Source organism: Pezoporus wallicus, unplaced genomic scaffold (genome assembly GCF_028554395.1).
Source record: "Pezoporus wallicus isolate ANWC-B61680 ecotype Strahan unplaced genomic scaffold, APGP_CSIRO_Pwel_v1 scaffold_2584, whole genome shotgun sequence".
Classification (NCBI taxonomy): domain Eukaryota; kingdom Metazoa; phylum Chordata; class Aves; order Psittaciformes; family Psittacidae; genus Pezoporus; species Pezoporus wallicus.
This window is the reverse complement of record NW_026642851.1, coordinates 6934426-6958521: the sequence shown is the minus strand read 5'-3', so window position 1 is coordinate 6958521 and position 24096 is coordinate 6934426. Positions and strand designations below refer to the sequence as shown.

Sequence of the window (24096 nt, the reverse complement as noted above, 5' to 3'; positions counted from 1 at the left end):
CTGGGCACAATAAAACCTTAAATATTTCACTTCACATCACCGTATGTTTTCAGTCAGGATGGCTTAGTCCTTGGCATCAAAACCAGCCCCCTAGTCAGTATGTAAACACATGCTACTGTGAATACAATAGTATCAATGATAATGTGCCTGTATTTGATTCTTATGCTGAAAATGGGTGAATATGCACTGAAAAAGCTCTTACCCTATCAACAGTAAGATATTCAGCATATTCTAGTATCAGACTATCACTGTTCTTTGGAAGAGGAAGAAATGGAGAGAAAAAAAAGAAGAGATGGCATAAAAACTGTACCTGTAAATTAATATTTGGACCTGGACTAATAGGAAGAGTGGCTGTTGCAAGTGTGCGAGTGAGAAGCTGGTTAGGAGGATTGCTGCTAGGTGGATGTGTGGCCTTCCAGTAGGCTTCCAGGTAGTCAGCAAGGTGCTCACAAGCATCTTCAAGCTGGTTCTCATCAAGAATTACATCGAACATTTCCTGATAAAGGAAAGGTTTTAGTGAGAATAGCCACCAGCTAAAGGGAGATCACCTGGAGACAATGATGGCCATGATTGCACTATTGCATTCATCAAAACAAACCACACTTCTAATACTTTTGTTAAGATATTTCATCCCCCTTCACTTTTTTTTTTTTGGAATGCAACCAATACAAAAGACAGCAATCATAATTAGCACTAATGTTACATTTGCTAATGCAAGTCCTCATGACCTCCACCCAGTCATGCACAGTCAATGAAGATAGGAAGAAGCAGCTCGAACAAATCTTAAATACCCAGAAAAAAGGTTAAATATTGAAGATCTTACCTATTAGAATAGAATGGCAAGAAAAGGAATTCACTCCCTATATCTAGAATAACTAAGAGAAAACTGAGACAAACTAAGACCAATAACTAACAGCAGTAAGAAACATGAATAATACAGATCATCCAGTTTCCAAGTGTCATACACATATTAGGTAAGAATTCAGCCACACAGTCAAACTTTAGGCATCTAAGGTTAGGAGGTGAGTTTTCCTCATTCCCTCCCTGGTCAGGGAGACAGAAGTACTCCTTAAGGAGGCTCTGAGAGCCTGCACAGGTCTCTAGCATTCTTCACAGACATCTTGGGGACCCAAGGAGTGTCTTTAACAGAGATGCTTGAACTTAAATGAAGAAAACGTCATGCTCACTCAGCTCTGTAACCATGGCAAATTCCCATATCTTCAAGTGAACTGAACCTTCGTCTTTTGGTCTCTTACCCATACTCTTGACAATTGAGTATGCAGATAATAACCCTTGCCCTGTTTAAATCACAGCTGAGGTATCATTATCTCTACTTTCCAGGTGTAAATTGGTTGTATTTGCTTCAGTGCACACCAACAGAAGAACTGCAAAGCTCTCAGCTACACAGTACCATAAAGTTCTTTACCAAAACTGTGACCAAAAATGCCAGCAGTGATGGGCTGTGGTGACATATGCCCTGAGGGAGCTACCCAAACTATCATCCTTACCCTAAACTGCCAGAGGTAAAGCACTGTCACCAAGAGGGTTCATTTTTAGACAAATAACCCCAAAAGGATTATAAAGTAAAACAAATGCTCAGTTTGTTTAGGCAGTGAACACATCAGCATATATCCTAATAACTGCTTGCGACTAGGACTGTTTTTTCTCTTCACACTTGTGCAGAGCTGAGATACCTCAGGAGGTGTTCTACAGAAAAGCAATAGTGAAATATGGCCAGAAGAGGGCAAGCATTCCCAGAAATTAGGCCATTAACCTCCTACTTGAAAAGAAAGCCACATTTCAAAGAGGAGACATAAATTAACTGTGACTCACGGGAGGACACTGTGCCAGTTTATCAGCTGCCACCATCTGAACATTAAGGTGTTTGGCCTGAGATTTCCCTCGAGATTTTATTAGCCTCTGTAAAACCTGTGAAAAATAAGACATTAATAAAAGCAAACAGGTCTGGACTTCATGTATGTATATAAACACTTAAAATGTTTGCATTTTTAACTGTCCACTTGAACAGATCAAATTCTTTATGCTTCTCAAATGCTTTAGGAGCATTTCCATGCTGTTTACATCCAGAACAAGCTAATTTTCATTTACCTCCCAACATCTCCTTTCCTGTTACAAGCACTAAAAAGTTCCCCTCCTATCTTCCTGCTGTGTCTGGTTTTGTTTGTTTCTAAGTTGAAATTCTTTGATTGCTTTCCTTAGTTCTCCTCCCACAAATTTGTTCTCATTCAAACACCTCTTTGCAAGGTCTGTGTATGTTTTTTTTTTTCCACAGAATGAAAGAGTACCTTATCAGGAGATGTTAAAGTTTACTAATCAGTCTGATATTCATTATGTGAAAATATTTCTGACATTTCTGTATTATTTTAACAAACTGTTAGCATTACTTACGTGATTGACACTAAAAGTGTAATCCCAATTTCAAAAAACACTGGAGCTACAGCATCTTTTCCAAAATGGATTTTGGTAACACTAAAGTAAGATACATGTTTTGATTCCTATTTCACCATCCCAAGGGAAGCAATAACCGTATTAGCATAGCACTGAACTTTAATGAGTGCATGTGATTATCTCAATTTAAGACCCCCAAAAAGGGGCTAAAAACCCAAGACTGACACAGTATAAATACCAGTAAAATATTTACCTTAGGAGAAGAAATCTTTACGTATACTATAATGGGAGCCAGAGAAGTTTTGCTTAGTTGAGCTGGGTGGTTAATGGTATCAGCATCGAGCACTACCAACTGCAGTGTCCTTGCTAATTCAAAAATCCGTTCAATTTCACTCTGAACTTCAGCTGCAGATAAGTACAAAATTAGAGTTATGAAAATATTAAATGACAATTATTTTTAGGAAATGTAAAAATGTGGCAGAATGGTGTGCTGCTCCTCCCTAGGCTGGCCGGAGTTGTTAGCTACACACACCCCTGGTGTGGTAGAGAAATGAATGGAACGTTAAGGAGAGTGTTTTGCCCTTGCAGGCAGCACTGCCTGCCTTTCTCACTTCCACTGCCTCCTGGAATCCCTTGTAATCTCCAGGGCCGGCCTGGTGAGATACTGTTAACACTTTCTCACAGGACCCCACTCCACATTTGTAAGAAAAGAGGTAAGAATGCCTGCTGCATCACAGAGTAATCTTACTATGTCATTAATTTCCTCCGTGTAAATAATTTCAGCTTTGAGACTTTAATCAGTTTGCTCAAACTGCAGTGCCTGAGATAGCCATTAAGATAACTGAGGTATCTACATTAGCAGAAACTCCTGGTTTTCAATTTACTTCAACTTACCGCAGTTCTGGAAAACAGCGTTTCCTTCATTTACTGGTCTCAGACTGGCACCATATTAAAAAAATTGATTACAATGTGTAAAACACTAACGCCCCCCCTCCCCAAATCCAAACAATGCCATGGTGTCCTCCAACTCCAGGAGTCCTGGAAAAACGATTTTGCTTGAAAAAATCATGTTGTCTTCTAGCAACTCATGCTCCCAGCTCCTCAGAACCCTGCCTGATTGGCAGTAGTTGCAAGGGGCAAACCTCTACAAGACAGATGGACTGGATCCACTTTCACAATTGACATAGAAACTGTCTTCATTCCAAAAGGAAACAAAACTCTACCTTATCATAGCAAAATAATTCTTGAAATGGAATCACATTTTCCTGCTCAAATCTTGCCAAAAGCTGACTTCACAGAGTTGTTACAGAAATTGGGTGATTTGTGCAAGTCTATAAATAAAGTCAGAGCCGGATAAGATTGTAGTTCATACAGATTTCCCTTTAAAGGATGTGCACACTCCATGAACCAAAGTCAGATTAGAGATCTAGTCCATTCAAAGAAAATATCAGAAGATAACCAAGAGAAACTTAAAAGAAGAGGTACCAAAACCTTAAGAGTTTCTTGAAATTACAGCATTTTATTTATTATGCTGGCACAAGCATTACTTTTGCTTGAAAACACAGCCTATCTGATCTGGCTAGAGAGAGATTTCTACAGTGAATGGTTTCTTTCAAGAGGTGTGAAGAGACTGATTTTTGTTACCTTAGAATAGCAACTGAATAAATTAGGTACCATGGTAAGGCTGCAAAACTTCCAAGAGAGCAAAGCATCCCAGCTAGAGTCCATATAGCTCAGTCTTTTCATTCCCAGCCAACAGGTGACTACTACAGTCATTTTATAAATCAAGAAACATCTTAAATGGCCATCAGAAAATCTGTATATGTTGTTCTCTATTGGAGGAGGTCGACATTGTTTTGGATCTATTAGGGATCACCTCCTTCTGTCTGTAGTTATCTCCAATTTTGGCTGAGTACATGCCAATAGGTGTTTTACAGCAGAGAACACCGTGAGATGCGCATGGCATGCTGATATGGAAGGCATCAGCGCGTGCTCCCCTGCTTGTTGATAAAAGCACCATGGCCCAGCTGCAGTTGGAATTAGGGCCACAATTTTGAAGACAGAACATCCGATGCTTCTTGGCACATTCACGATTACATTTTCTGCAACTCTGTTACATAGAGATATTGCTGGAATGACTGAACACCATTGTCTCAGTGATTTAGTAGGAGATAGTCAATAGTCTACCCCTTGTTTAAGTCCAACTGACAACTAAAATAAACATATCAGAGGTAATTTGTCGTACTGTTCTGATGATGAGTTTGGATTGCTTTCCTGCAGTTTTAAACCAGGCTCAACACTTCACTCACTATAACAATATCACTTAATGTATCATTTTAAGAACATTCCAGACTGCTACAAACCCTTGTTCAATGCAATTTATCACCAGTAAAATCTGTCTTTTTGCCGGCGTATCATAATTTTGTCTGGCGAAGCAGTATTTGCTTCACTGCTGGAAGCACTTTTCTACCAGTATAGAGTACATCTCTGTGAACCAGATTTCCTGCTAGACTTTCTGAGACTTTCCCTGTCTTTGCCAGGGCACAGCATGCCTCAGGGTGTCTTCTATTGTGAAACATATCTAGGGTAATTCCAGGTAACTATGGTCCTACGGATCAATACTTTCCACCTCAGGGAGAACGTGGAGAGATACCTTGTCCATCAATTAAAAAGTATTTCTGTATTTATTTTTCTTAATGTAGGTATAGGGAAAAAGTTTACTACACTGCATGATTTGTGAACTAATACATCGTGCCTCTAGCTCTCCAGTCAAGAATGAATGGAAAAAAAATGCCACAGAGATTGCTGAAGAGGTCCTGATCTCCTGTCCCTCAGCATACTCCTTCAGCTTCTGGAAAAGCCTGCATTTTACTTGAAATCTTCCTTGTATTCTGACTTTTTACTACACATTAGATTGTTGCAATTACTTATGTAATAGCAGCTTCCCTTTTTAGACGACAAAGGCTTTACCTACTGCAGCTTTGGTTTTCATCTTTCTTTGGCAACATCTCTAAAAAACAAATTCTATACCTGTAAAGATTCCTTCCCAACAAGACATTCAACAAAAATTTTCTCTCAGACTTTTGCCCAAAGTAAGCAAAGAACCCTAAATATCATGTGGGGACATTAACACAAATGTCACTGGTAGTTAAAATAGGAAGCTGAGAACAATGACAGTTTGGTATCTTCAAAGCAGCACAGTAACAACTTCGCAATCTTCCCACCTCCATGAATATCATCTATTTATAATAATGTCCCTTCTGATGTACTGGAGAGGCTTAACAGTGAGGCTATAACATTAACTCCAATAAATTATATTTGCCAATCATAATGAGAGGTATAAACATAATAAGATCTAGTGTGACAATCACCATGACAATCAAATAAGCTATCAAATTTTAAAGTGACCCTTACAATCTATTTGATTTGGCCTCCTTGATAATCAGAAGAGGAATCTATTTTAAATGACAGGAGCGCTCAAGCATTTGTTTTTTACAACAGGGGGTCAGCTCTAAAAAACAGGAATTGCACATCTCCCAGCAAACTTTAAACATTACACATTTAAACTTACTCGCATATATTAATTCCAAATATTCTTTCTACACTGTGAAATGAACAGGAATTCAGTGCAATGGGAGCCCAAGTAAGTGGCTTATCCCATTTTGGGGTAGACAAATATTCTTTATACCAGTTGGAGCTTATAAGTGAATTTCAAGCAAAAACTTTTAACAGTTCTTTACAGTGAACTCACCTGAAGTAAAGGAAAAGACACAGAAACACTGCATTACACCTATACCAATTCACTAAGAACAAAATGAAATATGGTGGAATTTAGGGTCACTTATACAATGCCATGGTAAAAGAACATTCTCTACACAGTTGGAGAAATACAACCCTCTTTCAAACCTGGACAGAAAACATCCATATCAGCCAGGAGACACAGGGACACCCAGATGGACAGAACAGTGGCTACATCAGCACTATGTCTTAGGAAGGCCCTGATGAGATGGCAGTTGTGTGATGGGGATGTGATGCAAAATGGCTATGATTCTGGCCTGCAAAGGCCAAATTAGATTCAGAAAATACTGCTGATATGTAGCAAAGAGGCTCTGATCTTCAGCAGGAACAGCAAAGTTCATGTACCACCGAGTGCAGTATGACTTTAACATCCTATTTGACCTTGTCTACTTGTCTGTGGTACGAGTGGCACTGTTTGTTCATAGAAATAGAACTGTAAATTATTAGTTAGACTGCAATAGCCACAAAGCATTCTAGTTTTCTAAACAGAGCTCTGATATTACAGATGTATAGCATGAAAAGAACATACCTACTTCAATGCATGTCATAAAAATGCTGAACAACACCTTGCACAAATGGCTTTCAAATAATTTTATAAATTTAGGGGAACAGGTATCAGTAGCCATGAATTTTCTTATGCTAATTCTTTTTAGAAGCACACTTTTACCACTGAATCACTAAATTCTATGAATGTAATTAAATTAGTAGTTTAAGGCAGCCTCAGGAATTCCAAAAAGAAGGGAAAAGAAGAAAATGTTATATATGCCCAGTGCCTTAAAAGAACAGAGAAAGTGCTGCACAAACAAATTGCTAAAAAACGGATAAAGGTCATATCTGAAATCCAACAAAATGAAAAAAGAAAACCAAAAAGGAAGCAATGACTACTGAGCTGTGCCCACACACCTCTTCATTAACAAGTAAATTAACAAGTAAATCATGAGCTGGACTGACAGAGCTCACATTTTAAATTTTAATTTGTGAGCATGTGTGTGTATACGCTTTTATATTGTGGACAAAATCACCAAAGTGTCTACACTTTACATTAGGTATCGTACTAGCCAGAATGCCGGTCTTTGGCCACAGCAGGCTATGCCAGACTACATTTGATGCCTGTGCTTGCTGTAGACAAAGTGGAGAGACCAAGGTGTGATCTAGAAAGCCACACATATAAAGTGTGAGCAGTCCAGAGCAAGCCAGTAAGAAAACCCACGTGTACAGAAGTGCTTGGCCTCTTTCTTCTAATCTTCCCTTTTCATCCCTTCAAGCACCAGTGTTCCTCTGGGTCGACAGGGAGCTAACAGCAGGATCATGCTGGGCAGGGAACAGCTGACTCCATCCCTTCCCAGCCAGGGAGGTTCAGCCCGTGCTCTCCAGGCAGGATTAAGTGTCCCACTCCACACACGTGGCAATGCTGGGGAGTAGAAGCCTCTATGCCTCCCCACCAGCATACCCAGGTAAGAAGGAACAAATCTTAGAGGGGAACTTAAGCAAGAGGGAATAAATGCTCTAGTTTAGTCCTCAGGCAATGGGCTAGAAGATAACATGGATTACAGGTGGTTTCATCAAATTTCTAACATAAATGTAGTTTTGTGAATATACCCACATTTTCCTGGTCTCAACCAAATCCCTTAGCCACTAGCTTGTTACATAAAAAGGGGAGGGCTGGAGTGGGAGGATGACAATATTTTCCAGGGAAAGTGGCTGCATGTTACTCATGCCTAGCAGATGGGGCTCCTATAAGGTGAGGGATAAGGCAGAAACAAGAGGAGCATGTTTGCTGCTCTGCCTTGTGCTCCCTCCTGCCTGGGCTCCACTGAAGGGGACCTGTGGGTTAAGGGGCAGCAGGAAAACAGGGTTTCCCTCTTCCTGCCTGCTGAGTCTCAGTTTAGACAGAATTCAGATGGCCTTGAAGGCACACACACATCCAAGTGGTATTGACAGATACAATGTGATGTCTGGAAACCTCAACATAACCAAGATCTATTTATAATGGACTAACATCTCCTGAAATGCAATACTGTAATTATGTGAAAATATAAACCAGATAGTGTCATTTAAAAATACATAATAGCACATGAAGATGTCTACTTCCTCCCCTATTTCTCTGTGCTAGAAAAACAATAGCATTCATAGAATGATGCTTCTTATGCCAGGTTTAAAATGGAAGGAAATTTTAATGGCTTATGAATGGAAAAGCTTGAAATCAGTGGATTGCAGCAGAAAGATGAGTGGATGAGCACTGTGCAGGGGAGAGATGCCCTGAGATGACCACACTAGGTAAAACAGCAGCTGTTCCAGAAGGTGCCATACAGCAACACAGCACAGCTCCCATCATTAAGCTCCCATACACTCTGTTAGTAATTGGGAAAGTAAGACTGGGCAAAGAAGCAGTCTAGCATTTATTTTGCCCAGGGGACCAAACAAGCATCTCTGCAGAGTTCAGAATGGATATTATCGTGTCAGCCTAGCAGTAACTTGGACACTTTTTCACTATGCCTCATTACTCAGTGCAGTGCTATAGGCTTTTACAGCTCTGGTCCATACACAGACACTAAGTAAGTGTTCCCTAGGTCTGTTGTTTTATTCAGAACAAATATAAATAAAAATGCTCAGCCCTTCTCACAGATAGGATGTGAACCAGTCCATTGCTGGCAGTTCAACCCCTCCTGCTGATGGTGTGCCACTCGTAAAACATTTGCGTATTCACTGAGTGGGAGATACTGACTCTACGGCCTGATGCTGAGAGTGGGAGGCAAAATACACGGATTCTAGTTCTTTCTCCAGGGAAAGCTTAATTATTATGCAGTGTATAAGACTCAGCAGGGCCAACTGACAACCACCATAAAGGTGATCACAGCCCTGCCATGGTGATGGAAATTATGAATTCATGCCTCTGTTAGTAGAGAACAGAAATGAACCCAGACTTCTTTGCATTGTGGTTAAACAACCCAAACCCTTAGTCATGGATAAAATGAGGACACAGACACCAACTTTTTATCCGTTCCATGAGCCTAGGAGAAAGAAAAAATACCGCATCAATTCAACCTACAAATGTGAGTAGTTTTAAGGGAAGCAAAACTGTATTCTTATGCAAACAGCTAACTTGCTAAAATTATTACATTCACCTATCTCAGTCACCTGACAGGTTCATTCACCTATCTTAGTTATTATCACAGAATTGTAGAATCATAGAATAGTTTGGGCTGAAAGGGATGTTAAAGATCACCCAGTTCCAACTCCCTTGCCACAGGCAGGTACACCTTCCACTAGACCAGGTTGCTCCATCCAACCCACCAATCTGGTCTTGAACATTTCCAGGGATGGGGCAGCCACAACTCCTCTGGGCAACCTGTGCCAGTGTCTCACCACCTGCACAGTGAAGAATTTCTTTTTAATAGCTCATCTATGTCTACCCTCTTTCAGTTTAAAACCATTACTCCTTGCCCTATTCCTACATGCCTTTGTGAAAAAAGCTCTCAAAATTTCTTGTAAGCCCCTTTTAGGTACTGAAGGCTGCTATAAGTCTCCTGAGAGCCCTCTCTTCTCCAGGCTGAACTAGCCCAGCTCTCAGCCTTTCTTCATAAGGAGAGGTGCTCCAGCCCTCTGATAACCTTTGTGGACCATCTCTGGACTTGTTCCAACATTCCACGTCCTTCTTATGTTCAGGGCCACAGAGATTCATTACAGAGACTCTGACCTTAGATGTTAATAAAATCAAAGCTGGTCCAGCAGGATAAGAACATTTTGAGACATGTGAGTCTGATAAATTATAACAGCTTCAGGATCTTCATGCTACTCTTTCCCTACCCAAGTGCAAAAAGAAGTGTAGCTGCATTCCCATGATAACCCAAAAGCTCTTGGCTGCTATGTTACAGCATTCTGGTTCAATGCTGCTTCAGGTTTAGCAGATTACCATATTTGAAGGTTTAATGACTGCAAGTGAGCTGTCTGGACATTTTCCAAGCTATTTTGAAGATAAAATCATAAAGGGACAATCAGGATTTTCCATAAGACACTGAACAACTTCTTCTCTTGAAAGAGAGATCTATTAGATCCTTGAGACTTTGGAATGAAAATACACTCCTGGGTAAATCCCAATTTTGCATTCCTGTTCCATGGCCTCTGTAAGTAAGGAAGGAACTTTATGAGGCTTAGCACTCTTTTAAGTTTATTTTAAATCTATAGGTGGGGAAGCACTTACTTGAAACTTATCACATACAACGGTTGTCAAACATATTTACCAAACATGGAAAATACATAGTAACATTATAATTCATATATATATATATAATGTGTAGAGATATATATACACATTATATATTACATATATAATAAATTGTTACCATAGTTTCAAGCATTCAACTATCTTTTCTCATAGATATCAAGAAAATAAAAATAGAAAATTGAAATTTGCACTGATAATCCACTACTATTTTTCAAGCACTTACGTTTCACTTTCAGAAGACAATACTCTGGGATATGAACTTAATGATGTGAGTACACTTTCTAGAGACAACTTTCCAAAGATAGGCTTTCAACTGCACATGCAAACTGAGTGCATGTAATGCCCAACAGGTTACTGTGTATGCACACAGAAAGCAAATACACAGATTCCCAGCCATTTGACTGCAGTCAATTTACCACATATACAATGACATGTTTTACACCAATATTCACACATCTGTGTTAGAATATGCAGATTAGGTGCACACACCTTAGAAATTTACAGTGGAAAACCTAATCTTTAGTGTTTCCTTGCCAATCTCAACTTTATTTTTAGGATTACTTAAAAATAAATACTGAAAATGAGCAAGATTTTCCAAAAGAAATACTTAGCAACACAGTATGGGATTAGCTTTTCTCTGTCAGTGAGCCAGCTGTGAGAAACACACAGTGGTTCTGTGAGGTACAATAAAACACTGAACACAAAACAGCAGGAAAAGTAATTTGCAAGCTTGTATACATACCCAGAACATCTGGAAAAGGAGAGCATTAATGAAGCAAAGAATGGAAAAAGCCAAGACAATCAGGTTCTTGTACAAAGCATACAGCATGAGGCAAGGTTATAACAAGTGTAACATACACAGAAACAACAAGAAAAAGGGTTGGATCCTTTTGACAAAGAAATGCAGCAAAAGCACAAAGCTGGTTCAGCAGTTTCTGCAAATAGCATGTGCACACACAGAAATTTAACTAAGCCAACTGGGACTGATCTTGAGGTGAATGGGATTTAACCATGTTCTGTACTTTCTTGGAGAGAAAAGTCTTTTCAAAATTATAGATTTCTTTTAGGCTTTTAAAGAAATAAATTTAGTTCTAGTATTTCACATGTTAAGCACATAACTATTTACAAGCAAACATTTCTCTTTATATACAAAATTAAGCTTTCATATAGAAGAGGCGTAAGACTGTACTGTCCCATCCTAAATCTTTACAAGCCAGATACCGTTTTTATAAAATTCCTGGATACATTAATTTTACTCTACAATATTCAGTGGTGGCTTTGGTTTCCAATGACCCAAATCCCAAGTCTGCTTTTAACTGATTCCTTTACAAAAGCAAACTTTCAGTCAATAACTGTGTGCAGTATTAAGCCCATTGAGACCTCCCTACAATCCGGTAAATCCAGTTCCCCATGGCAATTCCTGCTCCTGATTATTTGTTTGTCTGTGCCTCCTTGAAATTAATTCTGGGTTATCTAGTAAATCAGTTCCAAATATAATGGCGCTTACTCCACTGTTTATTGTGCTATGCACAAGTATCAGCAATATGCACAATACTGCAAACCTGTATTGGGTGATAAGGTAAGAGTTCCCATAAAGAGGTGAATTTATTTCCCATTAACAAGTATTTTATATTAATATATCAAGTACATTACCTCTGTACTGTGTTAATTCATGAACAGAACACTTATTAAAATAATACAACAATGCATTTTCAGAAGCCTAAGAAATAGCCTTCTCTGCTACAGTTGCTATTGCTGTTCACAAACATGACCATTAACTGAGGGATAAATCAGTAGCTTGACTGCCTAGCTGCATGAGGTACCACTATGCAAGGGTGGGTGAGTAAAGGAATAGCTTCCCACTGAACCTTCAAGGGGGGTGGGATTTGGATTAACAAAGTAGTTTTGGGGAGCTATGTGTGCTATAATAAAAAGCTGTTTTTAAATGATACCAGATGTAGAAATGAACACATGGCTCTCTGTCCATGCGCCACTGTCTGAGGAAGAGAAAGACAGCCAGCCAGCCCTGCAGCTAGAAGACTCCTTCAGACCAAACCAAACCAAGCCAAACCCATCCAAACCCTGTTTTTCATTAACAAGATCAAATTTTATAGCAATAAATACCATTTATTGCTATAAATAAATGGACCAGAACTATGCCATTTAATGTTTGCTAAAATTCTGTCTTTTGATATTTTTGTGGTTTTTTTTTTTCCCCAGTGATTTGAAGAAAAGGCCCTACTATTTTATACAAGGAAAAATGAAGGTAGAGAAAGAATTCATCTCCCAGGACCCCTCAGCAGACCTACTGCAGATACTAGAAAAGAACTAATGTTACCTGAGTTCCGACTCAATGATTTATCTGTGACTGAAACTTGTATTAGAACAATATTATTTGGTTGCAAAGCTAACATTAATAAGGTAGAAAATGCCAAGATTTAATCAAACCTTCTGTGGTCTGTATTACAAGAAACATAACTTGTTTCTGCAGGGCTGCTGTTTCAATCAGTACACAACCCCATACACTGTCAACTGATAAAAAGCTACTGAATCAGTTACTTTCTCTTCATTGTCAAGTATGTGTCCCACATCTCATTTAGAGCACACTGTTCTAATGTTTTTCTAAAAACAGAATGAATAAGTTATTTTATAGAACTTACTGTGGTGGTATTTCACTGATGCAACAAAATGTTTTTTCACATAAATTATTTTATAGAACTTACTGTTATGGCATTTCACTGATGCAACAAGATGTTTTTTCACTTTGAAACATTTCAGTTAGGTGAGAAGATGAATTTATATTTTCCAGATAGAATAATCACAAGTTTCCACTAATTTTGGGGAGTCGATTTTAGAAATACAGACTGATTTTAGAAATACAGACTGATTTTAGAAATACAGTCTGATTCTTCAGAGTAATTACCCTAGTAAAAATTACATCTGACTAGGAAAATGGAAGCCATCCTTCAGGAAATCCTGATTTCTTGGGATTCTTTCTTCCAAAATGGAACATAACCTTGAAGCTCATTTTAGAAGTCAGCACTAAGACTCAGGACATTACTGATACAGTTCTGTACTGTACGTGATATCAAGTACTGATCCAAGAGAAGGGGAAAAATTCTTTGAACAAGGCTGGGAATGAAAAGAATAGCTCCCCAGTTAAATGTCTGCAAAGAGGAGAGCCTAAAATGGAAGGAGTTCTTGGGAATGAGATGCCATAAGGCTGGTATTTCATAAGGTACCCAACAGTAGCTCCAGTAGTCCATAGATTACTGCCTATTTTCCATTTGTGTTTTCCAAATCAGTGCATTACCATGCAATGTGCTGATTTTAATAACATACATTACTGTTTGATAGGTTCAAAGCCTGAATCTCAGTTTCAGCCACAACGCTTAGTACTTCTACAAATGATCTTAGAATCACAGAATCAACTATATTGATCAGGAATTCAGTTTTGGATCTGAAAAATCTTTCCTGACTGACCTAATGCCACATGAAGTTTCGGTCAAATCACTATTTCCTGCCCTGCTGCCCCAAAATTTAAAGTCCTATTGTGTTTTCAGAGAACATCATTTGCCTGTTTGAAATTTCTTGCCTCATTCACTGTACAAGATTCACAGCAAGCAAAACAGCAATTCACTACGCAATTCCAATTCCCTACATTAGTTTTCATGTTTAAAAAAACCCCAACAACTAAGGCAAAGCACTGGTGGAAAAATAATGTGCAAACACATAACCAAAGACTGAATCATAGCATACATAACCTAAAAATACTGAGAAGTTGCACAGTTAATCTTCTATTACTTCCTAACCTTTATTTTGCACAACTTGAGTTTTTAAACCTAATAATATTCTTTTAATAGCATTTTTTGTTGACTTACAGCAAATTCATCATGGAACCTGAAAAATAAAAATTCCACTATATGGTGTGATACTGCCACTCACCTCTGCGACTTGAGCCAAGTTAAGTACTCGCAGTGGTAGTATACTGTCACCTTCTTTATGAGCCACTGCTCATAAAGGCCACCTACCAGCAGTCTACAGTGATATTTTCTAATTCTGACTCTATTTCTACGTTGAGTAGAAATGAGGTAGGCATTGCAGGCAAGCAAGGGAACAGGCTGTAACACTCCTTGTATTTTCTATCTTTTGCCTTGCACAAGGGTTTTCCCATCACCTTACAAAAAAGAAGCAGTTCCTTTTTCTGACTCCACGTTGTTCTATCATATCTCAGTCTTCCTCCCAACCCACTGCCTCAACTTCATTTCCATCCTGACTTCCTTCCTGGCTGTTTCTTTTCCCCCCATGGTTTACCCTAAGTCTGGAGCATGGACCTTGGAGGTACTTCACCAGTGTGTTCGATTATCCCAGCTTCCATCCCATATATCCAACTTTTTCCATAATGTATTTTGACTACTTGCCTTTCTCCCTTAACCTGCTCCTCCAGTTGAACATCTTTAAAGTAAACAACTTTCTACTCCATCGTTCATGCTGCACAGCAAAGTAGGGATTGACAGCTGAAAGGTGAGCATCTTCCAGCCTTAGTTCTGCTTGGCTGCCCTGATCCGATCTGCTGGGGCAGGTTCTGCTCAGCATCATTTCTGGACCTTGCCCAGGGAGAGCTGAGTCTTTAAGCAATTCATATGCAAAGCTTGGCATGTGTTAGTGGCAGCTTCTAATAATTTGGTCAAATTTTTACATTATTTTAATGACAATGCAACTGAAATCCTTTTTAATTTACTACCACATTTCAAAACCCTGTTAGATTATTAGAAGAATGGGAATATTACAGCTTCTGGGAAAAAAAAAAAAGTTTTGAGAATTCCTTAACATGGGTAAAATTAATTTTTGCCCTAACTTCACTTTTAACATGACCTAGTTGCTCTAAAAATATTTCCCAAGAGAATTCAAAATTCTTTCATAAATCGCTTAATTTTTAGAACAATTATAACTAACTGAAAACCTGACATATAGCCGGAAATTTCAGATAATAATAATAGGACTGTTACGAAAACAGGAGACGTATCTATCCACATATTTATATATATTCATAATTGCAATCAGCATTTGGGTGTCTCCAACCAAGGTTCTGTCAGAACTTCCATTTTAAATACCTCTATCAAGAAAATACTTTAGCCCAAAGAAAAGGTGTTGACATTCTTAAGGGTAAGGTTCTCTATGAGATAAAGTTATATACAATTAGGCTGCATTCAGTTTTTATAATTTTTTTTTCCTGTATAATTTTTTCATGATAGCTGTTTTATGTAGATGAAAATATTTTAGTATAAGAAAAAGATTATACAGTTTTTATTACTGAATACATTTGTGCAGTATTGCACAAAATTGCACACGCTTTGATGTTCAGGTTGGGAAATAAATCACCATGGTTATGTTTGTTCCACGACTGCATGACCTATACCCTTATTACCAATTTTCAGTTCTATTCAACACAAGTGACACTTTTTCTTTTCATTAGATTATTAAACAGACCTTGGTGACAAGACTGAAATACATATAGAAGAATATTCTTGTGTGTAAACATTCATTATGTTGTTACAGTACATTACATTTTGACATTTGAACACTTAAAATAAGACATACTTGGAAGCTATCAAGCTACTTGCAAGTAGATTCACAGCTTCCACATAGCTGAAAGCAAGGGTTTTAAGAAGCAAGTTTTCAATAAAGGGAAGTCAAACTTTTTAAGGCAGAGAGTGGTGACACATAGTTACATCTTCCCAGATAAGTTTGTTTTTCTTTCTGGCTAATAACTGTTTAATTACTTACATAACTGGACAAACTATAGTACAAAAAGACTCATGTAAGGTGACAGATACGTATACTATGAACCTAGATATATAGTTCAACAATGTCTCCTCTTTTCCATCCTTCATATTTTGTACCAACCTCAGCATTAGTTTAATCTGATAAGAAATTCAGAAAATGTGTATTTAGTATTTGTTTTCAGGTCTAGTGTCAGTAGCTATCACTACCAGTAATCTTATCAAAGATCATGCACAGTATCAATAATATTCATATAATTTCAGGTATTCTGAAACCATCACTTCTATTCAGTGAGGAGAACACCTCTTCAGATTTTATGTACCTTATGGATGGCTACCTCTTCCCACTGAGGCAGACAGCAAAACCTGAAAACTGAACATAAGCAGGACAAACCAATAATCAGTACTATATGAAGATTACCTGGTAGTGATTTAAAATGATTTCTCCTGCCAAGATTTCTGAATTACAGGAATCATGATTTTCTCACAGCAGAGAGAAGGCTATTTTTAGCTTATACATATGAACTGAGAGTAGAATACTTTCCAGCCAATTTGTAGACAGCATAGTCATAGGTACTTACCTAAGCTTGATCTTGTGTTAGATCGCTCTATTATCGCATGCTTACTGGGATTGTTTAATACTGAGCGTTTGGCAAGCGAGATGTCCGCTGTGACTCTTGTAATTGATATACTGCAAAAATAACATACAGTGAAATAGAACAGAATGTTATTTATCTTGCAGGGATGTGGGGACAAAAAGGGACTCATTTAACACTAGAATATGGCTAAGACAACAAAAAAAGCAGTTCTCATCAGCACGGCATATTTTGCACAATGTGAACAGAGAAGAAGCTTTATCTCACTGATACTGTTACAAGAACTATTGGTAAGACACCCTCCTTTCTCCACAGAACTTAAATGCACTGTGACTATTGACTGCAAAACTACATGCGTCTGGTCAGAAGGGAGGCAGCAGGAGCTCAGATACATACTGCAGAAGATAAGACTTCCCTGGGGGCTCCAGGCCTGATATGCTTAGACTTTGCACCAGTACCCCCGGTATGAACAGGCTGGTTTTGCCTTTCCCTAATTTTGACTAATTTCTTGAAAGGTACTGAATAACAACCTGCCTTAATTTAACCATACCTGTAAGACATATAGGATATGCAGAGTTGGTATGTGAAGGTACAGCTTGGCAGTACAGCCATATAACTCTAATTTTTATGGCTCAGCTTATTAGCACACTTTTTTAACTGAGTGCAAGAGTTACCTATAATTTTCCAGAAAGATACAGCAATATGCTGGGCACATAAAAACAGTGACTGCATCCATAGAGAAGCATGCAAATAAAATCTCTGGGCTCCAGCAGGCTCAGTTTTGTGTTTGTGAGAAAAGATGAGCCAAAAATGAAGTGGTTACTTCAAGTTGTTTGCAGTGACCTCCTACATAACCTTCTGCATATTCTTCTTCCTAGGAAAACAGTTAACTGGGTTTGTTTTGCTTTACAGGGTCAAAATGCACCCTTTGGATAAATTCCCTTTCAGACTCTCTGGCCTAAAGAGGTTTAGGGGTCACATTTTTCCAGTGCTGAGATTTAAATCAGACAGATGATATTTCCTTGTTCTTCCTTGTAAGATTTTATTTGCAATTTAAAAGGCGGAAATGGATTTGCTAAGAACAGGGTGGGCTCCCCTCTAGCAAGCAGTCAGATGCTGTTCATCCTGAAATGTAACCAAATAGGTCATTTCCCAGTGAACTCAACATGTGTATATATTTATCTAAACCCGCACAAAATGTAAAAAAGCCAGAAGTTAAGACAGAAAAACAGAATTATTTGCACAATACTGATTAGTAACATAATTTTTTGGAAATTTAGGCATGATTTAACTTAAGCTGAAAACATAACCAAGGATTTGATTTCTGGCTCAGCTCCTCACAGATAATGCTATTACTTCAAAATGAAATCCAACATGTAATTTAGGTACTCATTATTTCTCTTTATTTGTTAATGGATGAAGACTACAAACTTCTACAGCTTTTTTTTTTTCCTTTATTTTTCTTCCAGTCTTCCTTCCTACATGCAACAGAACATAATTTTCCCTTTTTAAAATACAATTATGGTATATTGAACAAAGCTAGAATTAGCAATCTAAAACTGCTACTTTTCATTTTAAGAAACTTTAATATCTTTTAAAGGTAATTTTATTGTCTTTTGAGATTTATAACATGAGAAAGAACAGCCTACTTTCAAAACAAAAGGTATATATGTTCATATAGTGGAACAATTGCAATGAGAGCGGGGACAGCTTGACAGCAGAGTGGCAGTGAAAACAGGAGCATGAATCTTAGAATCTCCTGTACAGATTTGCTGAGGACCTAGAATACCAATTCAGGTTGCTACTTTAGTTTGGTATGCTTCAAATCTGCTACTATAGACATCAACTGTGTTGAAACATCCACATTTGTGGATTTACCCTCACACAACTGGATCTGCAACTGAATATTAGATATGCTTTAAAATACTTCAAGACATAAAGACATATTTTTTTTTTCTGCTTGCAACACTCATTATTTTGTAAACTTCCAGTTCTGAAGGTACTTATCTAAGATTTGACAACTCTGACTAATATAAAGAGGGACTACTAAGTGGTTTGGTATCAACACCATCACTCTGGCTAAGAAAACACAATAGCTAAAACCACAATGTCTCGTATTTTAAGGAGATGAAACTATTGACTGAAAACTTCAAGCTCCCTCTTGAAAGTTTGACAGCACCAAGACAGACAGAATGGTGTTACCACTCTGCCCACTTCCAAATGGAATAGAACATTCACTGAAGTTACAGATATTATAACAAGACCTTCCCGTTTTCTCAATTTTTTCCTCCCAAACATCAACCCACTAGCACATACTAATCTGAAGCCTGATCCAGCAAGAATAGAATCACATGTGGAGAATGCACCTGATGTCTCTGGTCCATGGGTCAGTGACATTTTAATTACAGAACATGCCACTGCTTTTAGAGGTGGATCATCATTTAACATTTGTACCACAGTAATGCCTGGAGGCTCAAATACAAATCTCATCGGACCTTGCCTAGGGGGAACAGGCTGTAACAACACTCAGAACAAAATCCAGCAAAGTGCAGCCCGTCTGCCACCAGGGGTGATATATTTCAGCAATGTGGGGGACTGCCTGCCCCAAGCAGTCCTTTTGAGTCTTCCCATTACAGAGTCCAGCACCACTGTCAAACCAAGCTTCCATCTTGGGGGACAAAAGGTTTGATAGTCATATACATTAGATAGTCTGAATCTTGTATCACTCTTTCCAGATTAGATGCCACTGTAAAAACTCAGAGCTGAGAAGGAATGGTGGCCCTTGTCAGCTTGTACAGAACCCAGGAAGTGCTGATGAGGTATCACTTGAAAAATACTTAAGCAAAAGAGTATTTTAAGATTACATATTTATTAAGCCTTTACATAAATATTTAGCTATTTGGAGTGTGAATATCACAGTCATCAAGAAGAAGACATCTTATTTTCCACTCTCAACACTTCCCAATGCAAAAACAGCCACAGTGTGCTCTGCTAAGGAATCTACCAATCCACACTACAGTCCACTGATAAAGGAATTAGCTGTCATTACTAATTTTCTACAAAAAGAATGTCATTATTTCTTGGTAATACCTAACAGGACTTGAACTCAAGTAGATTTGCATTGCAAAGTACTTACCGCCCTTCGAATCTATGTTTTAAAAAATCAAACAATGCTTTTTGCATCATATCTGTTACCTAGAAGCAAACAAACAACCTATTAATAATCACATGAGAAATTCATACTACTTAATGCTAATTATAATACATACTAAATTGACAGTAAATCTCATATATATGAATATTAGTATTGGAATGTAATTTATTCTTAATTTGAATTCTGATATGAAATGAAATACTAATAAGCAGCTATCTAGTAGAAGTAAAACCTGTCTAGATTTTTGTCTATGATATAAATGATGTTATTCAGCTTAACTACCTTTGAACATTTGAATACAAATAAGGCAAAATAAAATCATTCACACAATCACTTACCTCATATCCTTTCAGAGAAGGTCCCACTAAAACTACTGGTCTCATAGAAGGCACTACATCATAGGGAGGGATGTGCTCTGTCTGCAAAACAGAAAAAGCTTTCAGCATCATAGCACCTAAAGAAAGTGTTACACATTACTCACAATATTAGGAGCTCTGAATTTCCAGTGATGTCACCAATACAGGAATCACGGATTCGTTAACTTTTCCCTAAAATTGGTAGTACAAGATAAGAACTTAATAGGTTCAGGGATTTCTTTTGAGAAAGCTTTTCTTTGATGTTTAGTTCTCCTACTATCTTCATATTTACTCTGGATAGCTACAAAGACTTATTCTGGAGATATTCACATGTCCCACGCCATAGCTCCTAACTGTTAAATTGAAAAGGTTATTCCAACAGTTAATGATTTGAAATGATTGACTCTAGAGCTGTGACACCTGTTTCCCAGCAGAATATTAATGTAGGCAAATTGTGCAAGAGAAAAATAAAACAAAAAGGGGTGGGAAAAGCATAACACATCTCTTTTTATGTTCAGATCTGCCCACTGCTTGACAAAGCATTGTGACACCACTGCAAATTCCCATAGGAGCACTCATCGTCTGTCTTCAAGATTTGCATCTGCAATTTACTTGCAAATGAAATCACAATAATGACTGACCAAGTTAGTATTTCTGGAAAACTTTCATAAAGAGAGCTTGGATTAACAATCCTTCCACTTGGGAAGTTGCTGTTACGATCCAAGAATGAATTCTGTTAGTATGATACTAACTGCTTACTGATGTATTGTGCACAATTTATAAGAAAGTATTTTAAAATACAAAGATAAAAAGATTGCCTGCTTCTAAAGATTGTAAAATATATTGCTATCAAAATTAAATATAAACAAACTGTTTTTTTTTCTTTAATAAATGTCTATTCAATATATGTCACCAAAAATTAGTCTTCTCAGAACTCATTTTTTTGTTTGTAAGGGAGGGTTTGGTTTATCTTTATCTTGGTGAAAAAAACAATTGAAATCCAAACCCAGGAACATGTGGATGATATGGAAAAATCTACGCCAGATCCGTTTTTCATATGCCTACATCACACAAGTACATCAGTCAAGATGACAGAATACAGCCATTTTTCATTGTTTCAGTACTCAACGTATCCCAAGGTGTTTCACAATAACATTAAAATAAGTACATACAATCCAAAACACAAAAACACACAGACGGACATTAATACAGTGACAGCACTTAATGCTACACAAGCAGCAGTCTAAAGCAGTCTAACAAACACACGGAAAACATTTTTGTGAATGTTTTTCAACAATATTTATCTTATTTTCAGTTACCTGTAGCTTAACCAGATAATTAGTAACATAAGAATGAATACCAGTGCCCAAGGCATCATAAGCATGTGAATTTATTACACACACTGCAGAATCTGACTTGACACATTTCAAAGCAAAACCCTGCAATTATGCTGTGACACTATCAAAATATAGCCCTCCACTGTTCTTGCTAACATTACTAATAACCTGACAAGCAAATCAGAGACAGATCCTAAGAAAAATTCATTGCAGATATGTAAGTGCTTATAGCATGACTGTCTTGATGTAACAGATCTTTGTCTTAAGGTGGCTGACTCAACTGAAGGTATTCAAGCTAAGAGTTAATCAGCTATATAAAAATGAGGGAGAGCACAGAAATTACCTTATTTGATGGAATATGGGCTATTTTTAAAATCTGTTCTGTTGAAAGAGGCATTTTTTTTCTCTAATCTGTACAGTTTGAAATAATGAAGCTGTCAGCAGAAAACTGCAAAAGTTATTTAATGGAAGCATTAAAGTTCTTTAGTGTTACAGAATCTAACATTTTCTAAGGGACTGCCACTGAGCTATACCGCTTTCACTTGCAGATTTAAATTCAAATATGAACTTGGAATAAAAACTAGCACAGTGAGCATTTGACTTTTACTTAGTGATTTGACTACGCAGGTTAGTTTGGGATGCTCACCCAGTATTTACTGTAAATCTATTACCAAATCTACTATAACCAGTATTGATTCCGGTACAGGAGGAAAGAATGCAGAGAGAGATAGGAATAGCCACCATCCACATCCAAGGGGGTATTATTCTTCCTTATGATTTATAGTTGGTTATTAATATGATTAAGTAAGAAATTACTCAGAAGCAAGAAACTGCTGTTCATTTCCATAGTGGGCTGGGAATTACATGGTACTTAACAACCCCTACTGAAGCAAACACTGGTGACTTTGGAAATGACAAGGATCCAATATTATTTGAAAGAGTTCAAAAAGGAAAGAGAGAGAGAGAGAAGTTCTATTTACTAAACATGAGAGCATCCACAGCACAGGCAATAGAGTCACTGGGAACTGTGTATAATCACTATAATAGTCTGTTGTTATCTGTAGATTTAAGTGGTTAAAACAAATTAATAAGAGCTATGAAGACTAAAGAATTAAAATTAAAAGAGTAAAAATGTGGTATTTTGCTGCATAGTTTGGCTCCTACCTAACGTCTTTATAACTTATTCCAGCCAAGATCCTAGAAACGTATTACACTTTGCTGTAACAGGATGCCAATTGCATAATTCTGTAGTTATCTGGGTTATCTATGGAGAGACATTGGCTCTCCTGGGAACTACCAGTACCATTTCCAATAGCTGAGCTACTAAAAAAGTCTCAGTGATGGATGGCGAGAACATTTGGCTGGTAATTTATACATGACAACAGGAAAAGCTCAAAGCAAACCGTTAAAACAAGTCTGTGGTTTTCCACTGGTCTTGTTCACCTGCAGATTTTGCACCCAGCAAATCACAAGTTTAAATACTGACTAAATTAATAATATAACAGTTTTGACTATTTGTTTTCTAAGTATAATCTGAGTATCTGATTAGATTCCAGTAATGACTTTAACAGACTGATTTATAGGGGAAAAAAGCTTGAAAAAGATAGATGGAAAGAATAAGTATGCCCTAGAGAGAAGCATTATATGGATTTCTTAGAAATACATTTCTCACTTCTCTCTACTTTTAGGTGGCCTTCCAAGTGTGTTCTATTATTCCATCAAAAAGGATAACTACTGTAACAGAGTTTCATGGATGCGCTGAACTTGGCACTGCTTGTTTTCTTGTACTGAATCCACTAACAGCTAGATACATTTCTACCTTAATTCTAGAACAGCTGCATCATTAATCTGGGGTAATAATGCTAATGATGCCAGTGGCAGGATAAACACAGGTAATGTTGATATAAACTTACCGATTTCTGCTTCTGCTTAGCTACAGCAGCATGGAAAAGAAACAAAGAACAACAAAGCATGCATGTTATTGGCTTGTCAAAGACGCAGACAGTTAACAGGACTAAGAAATGTGACGCAGTGCAGGTGAGCAGGTGGACAGATGGGAGCTTGGAAGTCCGTGTTACCTTCTTAAAGAAGGGCATTCTTTTCTCTTTGGAGTGGGGTGATGTTACACTGTTTGCACTGGGTTTGGGGGAGCGATGGTTTGCTGGAATATCATTTTCTTCTGCATCTAAGCCAGTGGCATCTATGTCTATAGCTATATACAGACAAACAATTCAGAATTATCAGATGACAGGGAAAGTAAAGGTAGGTTAAAAAGGAAATAACAGGTAAAGAGAAACAAAACTGTCCAGAGTAATAAATAAATAAATAAAGAGATGAAAATCAAAAAATCAACCATGAGTGCACAACACAATAAAACAAAGGGAAAAATTCAAAGGTGCAGTACATTAGGATTAGAAGACAGAAGGCAATCTGACAGC

The 24096-nt window shown here is 37.7% G+C and overlaps 1 protein-coding gene across 10 annotated transcripts in view; it reads right to left on the bottom strand.

Moving 5' to 3' along the window:
* The window catches only part of CACNB2 (calcium voltage-gated channel auxiliary subunit beta 2), a 261734-nt gene that overhangs the window by 6195 nt on the left and 231443 nt on the right, over nucleotides 1-24096 (bottom strand). For 7 of the 10 annotated variants that reach the window (XM_057432548.1, XM_057432557.1, XM_057432558.1 and 4 more), the window contains 7 exons: nucleotides 23737-23870; nucleotides 20304-20384; nucleotides 19948-20006; nucleotides 16797-16906; nucleotides 2663-2814; nucleotides 1834-1929; nucleotides 311-496 (listed from right to left, as the gene is read on the bottom strand). In XM_057432548.1, coding sequence (XP_057288531.1) covers nucleotides 311-496; nucleotides 1834-1929; nucleotides 2663-2814; nucleotides 16797-16906; nucleotides 19948-20006; nucleotides 20304-20384; nucleotides 23737-23870 — 818 coding nt within the window. Of the gene's footprint in view, nucleotides 1-310; nucleotides 497-1833; nucleotides 1930-2662; nucleotides 2815-16796; nucleotides 16907-19947; nucleotides 20007-20303; nucleotides 20385-23571; nucleotides 23592-23736; nucleotides 23871-24096 lie in introns of all 10 variants that reach the window. The other 3 variants (XM_057432550.1, XM_057432551.1, XM_057432556.1) reach the window with 1 other exon arrangement.